At 40.3% G+C, this 12,721-nt stretch overlaps 1 protein-coding gene across 2 annotated transcripts in view; it reads right to left on the bottom strand.

The window, feature by feature from the left end:
* nphp4 (nephronophthisis 4) overlaps window positions 1–12,721 on the bottom strand; it is a 179,345-nt gene that overhangs the window by 165,560 nt on the left and 1,064 nt on the right. For both annotated transcript variants that reach the window (XM_066643834.1, XM_066643835.1), the window contains 2 exons: window positions 12,656–12,721; window positions 11,295–11,438 (listed from right to left, as the gene is read on the bottom strand). The exon at window positions 12,656–12,721 is cut by the window's right edge. In XM_066643834.1, the coding sequence (XP_066499931.1) occupies window positions 11,295–11,438; window positions 12,656–12,721 (210 nt within the window). The remainder of the gene's footprint in view (window positions 1–11,294; window positions 11,439–12,655) is intronic.

The raw sequence follows: 12,721 nt of genomic DNA, 5'->3' as shown, positions 1-12,721 counted from the left end.
CACACACACACCCCTACGGACAATTTTGAGTCGCCAATCCACCTATCAACGAGTGTTTTTGGGACTGTGGGAGGAAACCGGAGCACCCGAAGGAAACCCACGCGGACACAGGGAGAACACACCACACTCCTCACAGACAGTCACCCGGCGCGGGAATCGAACCCACAACCTCCAGGTCCCTGGAGCTGTGTGACTGCGACACTACCTGCTGTGCCACAGTGCCGCCCTAACAAAATACAATTAGACAAAATAAACAAAATTTATTAGTGACAAGGAAACAAGAGGTGAGGACACACAAACAGCACGAATGCAAAACTTTTGCATAAATAGGTGTGTGTGTTTCAGAGCTGTATTGCTCTGATTGCTCTGTGAGGAGCTGTGTTGACTGCTGCAGGCTCCTATTTGCTCTGCCTTTGTTATTCCTGCATGCACAGCCCCCAGGCTGGACGCCCGGGCCTTGTTTTTGTTTATTTTGGTGGGAATTGAAGAGGTTCTGCGGATCACCGCGTTCAAATTAAAAGCGTGGCCTCGTCCTCTATAGCACATAACGAGGCTCACACACTTCAGGTCATCTCAGAAATGCAAACAAGAAACAAACCACTCTCTGCCAGTGCTTGAAAAAAAGAAGGCTTCTAGGCTTCCTATGTGCATAAAAATCTTGCCATGTGAACAAATGACGGTATTATAAAAGGAAGACAGCCTTATAATGATCTTAATGCCACATGCTGACACCAAACATAACTCTCTTTCAAATAGACGAAAGAGGGCCTACTTAAAAAAGTATGCTTTAAACACCAACAACATTACATTCCAGATCCATCTTTACAAATAGGGTGGCAGGATTAATCATATTTAGAATGTTATCGTGATAGACATCGTTAAGAAGAGATGAAATTACACATGACATTACACATGTACAAGCACAAGTGACAGTCAGTAACATGGCATTGGAGTGATGTTCAACATTAGAGCAGTGTTTAAAAGTACATCCCTCAGCCTGATGTCCTAGAGTAGGGTCGTCTGAATGTAGGGCAAATGGCTTAACGGCAACGAAAACGTTTCAAAGCATACACTTCTACACAGCTCAGACACTACTCTAACCTTGACCAATATAAAATAGTACTTAATGCACAGGGATGAATTTGAATTTGCATCTATGTACGGGGCACGGTGGTGCAGCAGGTAGTGTCACAGTCACACAGCTCCAGGGACCTGGAGGTTGTGGTTTCAAGTCCCGCTCCGGGTGACTGCCTGTGAGGAGTTTGGTGTGTTCTCCCTGTGTCTGCGTGGGTTTCCTCTGGATGCTCCGGTTTCCTCCCACAGTCCAAAAACACACGTTGGTGGGTGGATTGGCAACTCAAAAGTGACCGTAGGTGTGAGTGTGTGTTGCCCTGTGAAGGACTGGCGCCCCCTCCATGGTGTATTCCTGCTTTGCACCCAATGATTCCAGGTAGGCTCTGGACCCACCGTGACCCTGAATTGGATAAGTGCTTACAGATAATGGATGGATGGATATTCATTGAAATGCAATCATTATCATAAAACTAACGTCTTTTTTAAACGTCTAATTTAAAAACAATAATCTTCTGAAAAATATAAACAGTACAAAATTTTCATTATGTGGCTTACAGAAATACCAAGTAATCCTCCTGCATGTTAAATAAGCAGCAGGGGAAGCACAGAGACAAAATCTTTTTTTGCTTTAAATAATTCTCTCACACTGGAAGGTCAGATTTATTTTGCATATATTACTATAAGCTCTGTCTGAGAGCATGTAACGTCCAAGTACATTTGTTCTCAGTTGTTTTCACAATATTTACAAAGTATGGCTATAATTCTGGAGGGCTCTATATGACATGATCATAGAGATCGAGGAATTGGAGGTATTCAGAGGAAATTTCCAGTGATGAAACACATTTAAATGAGCATTTGGCTAATTTTTGTGCATTACCTGAACCATGTATTATTCCTCTCCAATTTGTTTTTCAAAGAATAGAAAAAATAAATAAATAAAAGCACCACTATGTCTTAGGCAATAGCCCATGATCCACTGTCTGTGTGTTTATAGCCTGAGAGTGAATGATCTTGGCAGAATATCCAGATGAAGCCCCTGGTTAATGATCTAGAAAAGCTGCTGACTGCCTGCACACATGGTGAGGATGAACTCAACTCAAGCTGCATTACTAAGGAACAACAGACATACATGTGTACGAGAGAGTACACACATATACACACCTGCTCACTAATAGACACAAACAGGAGACAACTGTAGCTATTAATTTCATGTTTCAGTATTCTACTTAAGCACAAATTTAATAGGTTTGCCTGTTTCTTCCAACAGTTGTAAATTACAGCTTCCCCATTAGACCAAGTTTACCAAGCTGACAACGTAAATGCTAACACAGGACAGCCAAGTACACACAGTTTCACAGGACAGCCAAGTACGCTTGGAGGAGAACACTAATTACTCAATTTGGGGTACTTTGATCTAACTGCTGGCCTTGTTTGGCAAGCAAAAGGGCAGAGAGGGGGAAACTAATGCACTCAATGAAAGCACCGGCAAACTCAATCTCAGCTTTCACAAAATAAACCTGTTAGACACATTTAACATTTCGAACACCACCAATTTCAACGATCCACAACTCTCCAAATTTGAACTATGTCTCTCAAAATCAGGCACTGGATGACACACAATTCACTGATGTTTAATAGTTATAAAACTGACTTAACCCTCATTGGCTCCAAATCTACCCTCAATAAACCTGGCTCCCTCACACTCTCAATTGATGATGTCATTCTGTCCCCCTCCACTGTGGTCCGAAATCTTGGTGTCACCCTTGACTCTTCACTCACGTTTCATTCCCATGTTAGTTCCATCATAAAAACCTCATTCTTCCACCACCTTCGCAACATTGCTAAAATCCGTCCTTCTCTTTCCCAGTCTGCCTCTGAAGGCCTCATCCATGCATTCATCTCCAGCCGTCTTGACTATTGTAACTCTCTTCTTTCTGGCATTAGCTCCTCACTACTTTATAAACTCCAAATGGTCCAGAACCCTGCTGGCCGTCTCCTCACCCAATAAATTCCATTTATTATTAATATTATTAACACATGGCCCTGCATTTTTCCTAGTATCTGACATAAAATACTGAATACAACCAGTCACTGATTGAAATTAGGCATCTGGACAAGTCCTATTCTATCTTTTTTGCATTCTTTAAAGATCTTTACAATTTCTTTAAAAGATTTCACACAAGAATAATGTAAACTGTCCTGCCATAAAATGTATCTTTTTTCCTGAAAAACCCAACAGAAACTGTACAGAAATAAAACATTAAATATAAGAATGAATCTTGGATTCAGTCAAACTAAAGCCGAAAATGTGTATAAACACACCCCCTTTTCACGATGTAGAGGAGGGCAAAGTCAGGTCTGGTTTATTAATTAACACCTGAGTGCTCTCTCTTTCTTTTACTGAAGCTCTCTCAAAACCAGGCCTCTGGCACTGGAGGGAAATGTAGAGGCAGAATGGCTTCGAGCTGAGTCTGCCCCAGTCCGCTGTATCATCACCAGGCAGAGTCAGAAAGACTCTCTGTCTCATAATCCTGAGATGGGGCCACAGGAGGGCTGCAGAGGGGGGAAGAGGAGTGAACTGTGAGCCCTCTGAGTGCTCTTCTAATCTCACACACTCAGCTCAGGCTTCAGGACTGCAGATACTTTCATATTCAGGTCAGCAATTCACACACACACACACACACACACACACACACAGGTGTGGTTAAAAACAAATTATATGGCCATCAAATATATATTTTATTTATAAAACAGTCAATTGACATATAAAACAAGAATGGGCAGTGATTCTGCCAAGTGGAAAACACAGAAGTTACCATCCAGGTGAAGACCCAGACAGCAGATTTCTTCCGCTACACACAAGGCCTAACAGATTCTGTTACTGTCAAAGCAACACTTGGGACCTAACCAGTCCCACAGTGAACTGCACATTATGAATCACTATGCTGAACAGTCTGGCAAGCAAGGGCTATTACCAGAGAGGCAAGTTTCATTTTTCATTGTGGTCGAGAACCATGTCATTTCCGTGACATTCTGAAACAATGATCACATTTGTTGATTTGTGCTACTCTGTAAAATAGCAATTATCGCTTGGCTAAGTAGATGCCAGTGCAAAATTACCAATCACAGTCTAACTGTTTTCTGTATGATGTGTTAGACCTACAATAAAAACAGACCCGGAGGAAACAAACCTCTTTTTTTTTTTTTTGGTTTCAAATGTGATGCACTTTTTCAATACTGTACGCATTATTTTCCTGAAAGGCTTATGACTGCCACTGCGTATATACCCCTTGCTCTAATGACAAAATAGCTTTCAACGTGATAACAAAAAGCAAAGAAAGAGATAGAACGAGAGACAGAAGGTGAGAACCGATTGCAAAATTATGAATAAAGTGCACACTGTAGAGACAAAAGTAACACTGACCATTATTCTGCACCTCTGTCCAAGACATCTTCTCAGCCTTAGTTTTCTTTCATTTTTTTTTCTCCTGCTGTGGAGATCTCTTTGCCCTGTTGCTGTAGTGTTGGTGTGTGTGTGAGAAAGCCTTTATGGAGCAGCTGCTCTCAGGGATGTTTACTCCCCCAGGAGTTGAAATATTGATCATTTCCGAGCCTGCCGGCCCAGCACATATATAATTGAAGGGAGTCTTCCAGCTCGCTTCAAGAAAGAAGAGGAGTTAAAGAAGTCACAAAATGCCCCCGCCAGCTTCGCAGCACATGAATCAAACCACATGAGAGAGACGTATGGATTTTGTCAACCAGGTTACAGCGCAACGTCCAAGTTCATATTGACAGCCAGTAACAGAAGGAACATGAAAGTGGTCTGCAGGGGCCAGGAACATTCACACCCTCAAGACACTTCAGTATCTAGTGCCATAATTGACTCGTGATGTTGTGGGGTTTTAACAACGTTTGCTCTATTAGATTATGTGTTGTTTGTCCAATTCAGGCAATTATAGAATAGGAGTTAATTAATACATAAACTAAACCCACTATTCAGGTTAGATTAATTCTACAAGATGAGGGTGTGTAATGCAATTTTGTGATGGATGTCAATTGTCATTGGATCATTTGTAAGAAATAATGTGCAATTTCTTCCCAGATGATCACAGATTAGTGCTGGGCCCACTCACCAGCTTATGAATAATTATCCATCGTGGGAATTTATTTATTTACACAAAAACACACACAGAAGACACTTGCAGCGTGAATAAAGTAAATGTCACACTGGCATTCTGCCAGAGAAGGAAACTTTAGGAGATAATTTGAAAGATTGCTGATGGACTATAGAGTGGACATTATACAAATCGGATTAAACCAGAGATCTCAAGGTTTGATTTACTTCATTAAAATACACCGCCAAGTAAAAATAGTCTAGCTCCAGTAAACACTGGTTTACAATGTGACAAAAAGCTCTTCTCAGATTTTGAAAACAACTGTAAAACTATGACCCAATGCCTCCTAAAACCCTTCAGCCACCATTTACAGTGCTGAAATAATTTAGTCAGTAGCATTTCTGGAGTCCCCTCTGCCCTACACATTTTTGTACATACGCACTTCAACTCATGAAGGACTTGTTAAGAGTGCTGAGTGGGTATATTGGGTGTATAAGAGTAGGGGAATAAACAGAACTGCGGAATATTTAATTTGTTAATCACTGCAGACTAACCCCCAGCAATACTGATTTCCCAAATAGTTGACATGTGCAAGTGAGTCTGCTTCACAGGGAATAAGTCTAGTCTTAGATTATATAGCATTTTGAACGGAGATTCAACATTTAAAAGCAAATGTAGACTATATCTAAGCTTAATCTGTGAGTGAATCACATTCATATTAAAGACATTTATATTCATGAATAAGTCAGTGCAGTCTTTAACCACATTACATTAAGAGTTTGGAATATTTGTAGCACAAGGCGATAAATTTGAAACATGCACGGGACATGGAACGTGAAACATGGAAGGCAGGGTTACTCTAGGACACAGACAAGGACTACATTTATGTTATGTACAACTTAAAAAGGAATAAATTCCTCATGAAACAACTTAAGTTCTAAAGACTCTTCCCAACATAGAAGTGATAGGCTGCAGTCAGAGCACTGCACAAGCTGTATAAGAAGAGTGATAGGCGATAGAGTTTGGCTTTACAGCTTATTGGACCGCAGCTCAGTGCGATCAGCCTGAGGAGGACAAATGGCCAGAGCATCGCAGGCAGAGTTGGGTAGTGTAGGCCACCCGAGACAGTCCTCTGCAAAAAATAATGTGTCTTTTTTAAATCTCCAGGCCTCTAGGAATGGACCGATTTCTATTGACATGGCCATTATGCAGTTTGCCTAAAGACAGTCGAGAGCTAACTTAGTGTGCTTAATTTCACACAGAAGGAAAAGCAAGAAACGGAATGGTTTCACCATTCTTGTAAGCCACAGCACTGTTGGAATGTAAACACAACCTAGCTCGACCCGTGGTACCACAGTGCTTTCTGCTGGTCGGAGAGGAATACAGCATGCAGTGAAAATAATACATCTTCTCTAGGCACTTGGTTAGGCCAACCAGTGATTCATGAGGTTTTAAAAAGGCTGAATCTATACACAGAAAGCCTGTGAGTCACACTCTGGAGTCATCAGCAGCAGCACCAGCAACCACTGAAGGCTAGACAGGGATTAAGTCTTTAATGATCCAAGGAGGGGGGAACGATGGATTGGACCTAAGTGCTCTCTGAGAGCGCTTTAGGCCTAACTGTCACAAACTCACCGTCAGCATACGTGAGCACCACAGTCAAGGCGCATTACAGATTAATCCCAAACCGTTTTTGTCGGAAGCATTTATTAATTAAATGTTAACACACAATACGAACAGCGGTGCAATGATAAGGATGTTTATTTTTTTTAATTTGACCATATTTGAGGTGAAACTTCATTTCAAGTTGACTTTCCTTACTTTTATGAGTTGAAAATGCCTTGACTCTACAGAACCCAGGCTCATATACATAAAGATCTCAAACACAACTTCTTCAACGCCTGCCACACCAGTCCTCTAAGAAAATAAGCCCCAAAAATGTCAACTCCTTAAATTCATAAGCTTCTTCAGGGGGAGAAAAAAAGCTATTCATTTGAGTGTGGGTGCATTTACAGCATAAGCTCCTTCCTCCTACTCAAACTGGATAGCCCCAGATGCCTCATCTTGATCATTGATAGTTGTTTACAGGGAAAATGGAAAATGACAGTGGTTACTGCCTTAAAATGCATTTTGTTTTATACCGTACTTATATTAATTACTTTGTACATTTCATTTCAAAGAGGGTCCAGCAGGAACACACCATGGACAGGTCCAACCAATCACAAGGCATCACACATACGCCCAGTCACTCACACTATCTGTGCACAAGTTCACATAGAATATCCACAAACCAAAATGTGTTTTTGGACTGTCACAGGAAGTGAGAGAACCCGAGGAAACACAAACAAACCTGGGAAGAACACACAAAACAGGGATTTATCCCACAACCCCAGGAGCTGTGTGACAGTGACACCACCTGCACTTATTTATTGCACTTTGGCGCGGTGGCGCAGCAGGTAGTGTCGCAGTCACACAGCTCCAGGGACCTGTAGGTTGTGGGTTCGATTCCCGCTCCGGGTGACTGTCTGTGTTCTCCCCGTGTCCGCGTGGGTTTCCTCCGGGTGCTCCTGTTTCCTCTCACAGTACAAAAACACACGTTGGTAGGTGGATTGGTGACTCAAAAGTGTCCGTAGGTGTGAATGTGTGTGTGTGTGTCTGTGTTGCCCTGTGAAGGACTGGCGTCCCCTCCAGGGTGTATTCCCGCCTTGCGCCTAATGATTCCAGGTAGGCTCTGGACCCACCGCGACCCTGAATTGGATAAGCGGTTACAGATAATGAATGAATGAATGAATGAATTTTAAAGCAGGGTTAGAATTCACAAACATTTTATGCCTAAGCATGTTTTTTCTGAGAAACCCAAGCACTGTAATGAAGCTTTGAAATAAATGGAAATAATTAAATCCTCACAAACTAACCCCCATCGCAACATTTTTGGATTTAATATCTACAATGCGATCTCATGCTTCATCCTCTTACACCAACACTGCTGCAAAATCCTCATATCATAGCAAGGTTTGATAACTAAGTTAAGTTTCATCCACCAACTCTACTGTCTCTCACAAACATTTGTTTTTGCCAAAGCCCTCCACCATTAGAAGCAGGCCAGAAGGCACAGCAATGCTTTAATACTATCTCTTCTCTCCCCCTAATCACTCTTTCTGTTTGGGAGTCTTTCTGTGAGGCGTATATTAAAACGCATCCATCATGGCTGACAGCTCTTCTGCAATCTCACGCAGTCATTCCACCGCTGCTGCCGCTCTCTTCTGATTGTACAAGAGCATCCGCTTGGGGAGAGTGCTCGGAGCTCACAAACATAAAGCTGAAGTGATGCAGCGCATTGCTTTGGGGTTCGGAACAAACATCAGGGTTTTCCCCTCAGACTAGAGGTTAGGCACTGAAACTCAATTCTCAAGTGCCCTGCCATAGATTCGAAACAAGTATTTATTAAAACTGAAACACCACTGACAAACTCTCTACAGTTTCTGTGTTTGTTCAGACTCTCCACATAATGATGAGTTCCCGGTTTAAAGTTCTGGGCTACCATGCTGGATTAGTACTAATTAACAATGACAAATGTACCACTGTGTTAATATTGGCTCATTGGCATGACAATGTTAAACTCATTCTATCCTAATACAGTTTATACACATTTAAAACACAGCGCTCTGTCTGATTTACTTTGCTGTGAAAATATCCTCAGTGTCAGAGGATATGAATTTAGCATAATTACCCAAACACCTTAATAACTAAATATAATCTCAGTATTTTCAGGATTTACTGAACTGCCTTACAGCTTCCACTCATGCCTTTAAAACAGATCTGTCAAGTTACGGGAAAGACTTCATAAAGCTAGAAGGACTTCAGAGAGCTTTGTACTGTTTATTTGAGTGACCGTGGTTATTAATTGTAGTGAATAATCACTACACGGAAACATCAACTGGTCACAAGTGGGTCTAGACCTGTGACTGAGTATTTAGCTGGAAAGTCCAGGGTTATCAGGTACACTGAGATTCAGGGCATTTGTATTCACTCCGTGCAGCCACAGATTAATCAACAATCTTCGACTGATTGTCCAGAAGTGAACCACAGGGTGCCATCTGGAGGACTGAATACAACATCGCATTCATCATAGGAAGGCTATTAATATCAATGCACTGCTACTTTAAATTTGAATTACACGTTTAATGATGTTTCTTTAGAATGCTGCTTCAATATTAAAGGGATGTTCCAAAATAAACCAAACATTGTGTCAATTATTTAAAATCTATGTGTAATTCCCTTTCAGGATAATCTTAGCTTGTCAGGTTTTGTAGTATACTGCAGTGCAGTACTGTATCCCTCTGCCTCCTGGCTTTGACACACTATTGGAGTTAGTAATCTATGTGTTTACATTATTGTTTTCTCTCCGCAATACCCTGCATATCTTACACAAATATTTCATACAGAACTTCACTCTTCCCTCCAAAGGAATACAGAAACTCAGTGAGGTACAGCTGATGGGGTGGTGGGGGGGAGGGAGGGTGTAATAAATATAGATAAATAAAAACAGAATGCTAGGACGCTGGCGTTCTTCTGCATTAGCCATTTAGCTGTGAAAAAAGTAGACTTTTCTAGTCTTTAAACTCTCAAGACTTTTATTTTGGCACAACCGTAGGAAACTAGCTCACATCTGCGTACAACAAACATAGCCATTGTTATAATTTCATGCAGCCAAAATGTGCCTTTAATAAGCAGCTTGTTTTGTTTGTTTTCAAACTAAAACTAATAAGAATAAACAAAAGAAAAACTTTAGTCTAACATTAGTGTCTCTCTTTTTATATATTGCTACAATTAATTTGTATATTTTCTCAAATCACTGAGCCCTATTTCATGCAATGTGCAAACAGCATTTACTAAGGATAGCAGAAATATTTATGGTGCAAGTAAATCTGGAAGGTAATTTTGAACATCTGGGCAGTAAGTAAGACGCCTTCAGGTCAATGAATGCTCCAGATGAGCAATACGTTTATACAATCTGAGACTCTTTCTCTCAATACAATTTTTTTTGTCCTTAGGGATAATAAGTGTACTCAGCCATTTTCCTTCAGAAACAATTGCTTCTAGAAGAGCTGAATATAGAGCATATAAAAGATAAGATCTGAACAAAGTCTGTTTTATCTGTAAACAACACTACTGAAAGATACAGTGCCAAATAAAGTATACATTCTCTTGATGTTTTGCCTTTTATAAATGTCAATTCATTGCCAAAATCAAAATGAAAACATTTCTACAAAGTAGTGTCAATTTATTTCAAATATGTAATGTAAGATGTGTGACTGTTTAAACATTCACCGCGTTCAAGTCAGTATTAAGTCGATGCACCTTTGGCTGCAATCACAGCAGAGTCTCTGTGGATAGTTCTCAATCAGGCTAGCACATACTGACACTGCAATTTTAATCCATTCCTCTTCACAAAACTGCTCAAACTCTGTCGAGTTACACAGGGATCAGGTTTGCATAGCCCTTTTCAAATCCAGCCTCAAATTCTGGGCTTTGACCCAACCCCAGCCTTCACCTTTAAACCATTTGTGTGTAGCTTTCGCTGTATGCTTCAGGTCATTGTCTTGCTGGAAAATGTTTAGCTCTTTTTCCAAGTCCTAATTCTCTCACAGAATGAATCAGATTGCATGCAGTTTATTCTCTACCTTTACAAACAGTCCAGGCCCTGCTGCTGAGAAGCAGCCCCACAGCAGGATGCTGCCACCATCCTGGTGGGAATGTTTCGTTTGTGGTGATGTGCAACGTCTGCCAAATGTAACAACTAATCTAACAATTAGTCTTTTTTATATACATCCCCTGACTTATACTTTTCAATAACCTTTTTGCTGAGTTGTGTGGTGTGCTTCTTGTCAAGGGGTGAAGGATTTTACAGGCACTTTAGATTCTCAGTTACAAGGATTGTGTTGCTCTATTCTTTATTAAATTTTCCAACTTGTAGTGGCCATCTATTACATCAATTGCAAAAACCAGAGTGTAATGTTATTGATCGTGTTGTATACATTTTCCTTATCTGTCAGATTACTTGCTGGTTTAATTAAAGAAGTAAACTTTAAACAGCAGTCCTACCTCATTGAAAGGCACTGTTGTGCTCTGGTTGGTAGTTCGAGCTTGGTGAGGCTCACTTTTCCATGTCCTCCCAAAGAAATGTTGGTGCTCTGAGTCAAACAGGGTCACACGCAGCTGATGCTCATCTGCTTTCAATTCTTCTGACTGTTAATATAATTCCAAACATACGGCACTTATTACTACAGTATCTAAGATATTTGTATAGTACACACTTCAATACAAATTCTAATAGATCTAACTAGTCATAAACATTAAAAATCTATATTAATTAGAATGTAGGAGCTTCCAGTTTTTTTTTACTTTGGAAACAAAATGTACAAAGAAAATAACAAACAGCCTAAAGTCTTTGCACAATGGTGTCCTAATAAAGAAAGCTACACAAAAAATTTTAAAAAAAGAATTTAATATGTCTGCATAAATACACTTTTGGGATGTAAACAATGCTTTTACAGAATGGTTTGATCTCAGGGGTTTCTTTTTAGAGAAAACTACACTATAGCTCACAGCAGTTGTAATAGTAATCAATACAAATGACTATATACTGTATGTGTGCTGTAGATATCATTTTCCCGGGTTCCTAACACTGTAACCCGAGTATGTACATTTCTCACAAATTAAACCATTTTACACCAAACCACTTTGAAAGACTCTGCTCATATAGGTCTATCAATTACTGAAATGGCACCTAAACCAAAACAGCCCAGGAAAAGGCAAAGACATGAAGAGAAGTTAGAAACATGTCTAATAAAATGTATTATCAATGACTGTTGTACAAAAACATACATTTGATGTTCAGATTAAAGAATAAAATGTATGAAAATGTAGAATATTAACTAGGGTGACCAGACGTCCTCTTTTACCAGGACATGTCCTCTTTTTTAGACTTAAAAAAATGTCCGAGATTTAGTTTTTCTAGAGCTTACATAGAATTTCGAGAAGTTTCGTTCACAAACTAGTCCCGCCCTCCTCTACTCCGATTGGTTCACTTGAGTGAGAAGGGGACGTGGTGAAGTAGCCTAAAATCTTCTGATTGGACGGTCTGACTGTAGAGCTACCGTTATTGGTCGGTAAACTTCTCTGTAAACATTTAATTGGTCAGTCTGCACGTCAGTAGTCGCCTCTTTTTCGCCACCTCAGATCTGGTCACCCTATATTTAAAAGTAGAGGCTAATTCACATGAAGTGGAACATGGAATATAAATTAAAACCCCCATGAGAATAAACATTATTACAAAAAGCACAATTTTACAGTTATACAGACAGCTTAAGCCAAAAGTCAAGCCTGCTCAGTAAGAGAATACCTGAGGGAACTTCCTTACTGTATTTAGACCATGATAACATTATATGGAGGTATAAACTCACCTGTTTTACTGGAAGTCCTTCCACTTGTTTGAGGAGAAGTCGAAAAGCCTGAGTCGGGCCTGTGGT

This window comes from Hoplias malabaricus, chromosome 14, assembly GCF_029633855.1.
Source record: "Hoplias malabaricus isolate fHopMal1 chromosome 14, fHopMal1.hap1, whole genome shotgun sequence".
Taxonomy (NCBI): domain Eukaryota; kingdom Metazoa; phylum Chordata; class Actinopteri; order Characiformes; family Erythrinidae; genus Hoplias; species Hoplias malabaricus.
Note: the sequence above shows the minus strand (reverse complement) of the source record. Positions and strands in the feature narration are given on the sequence as shown.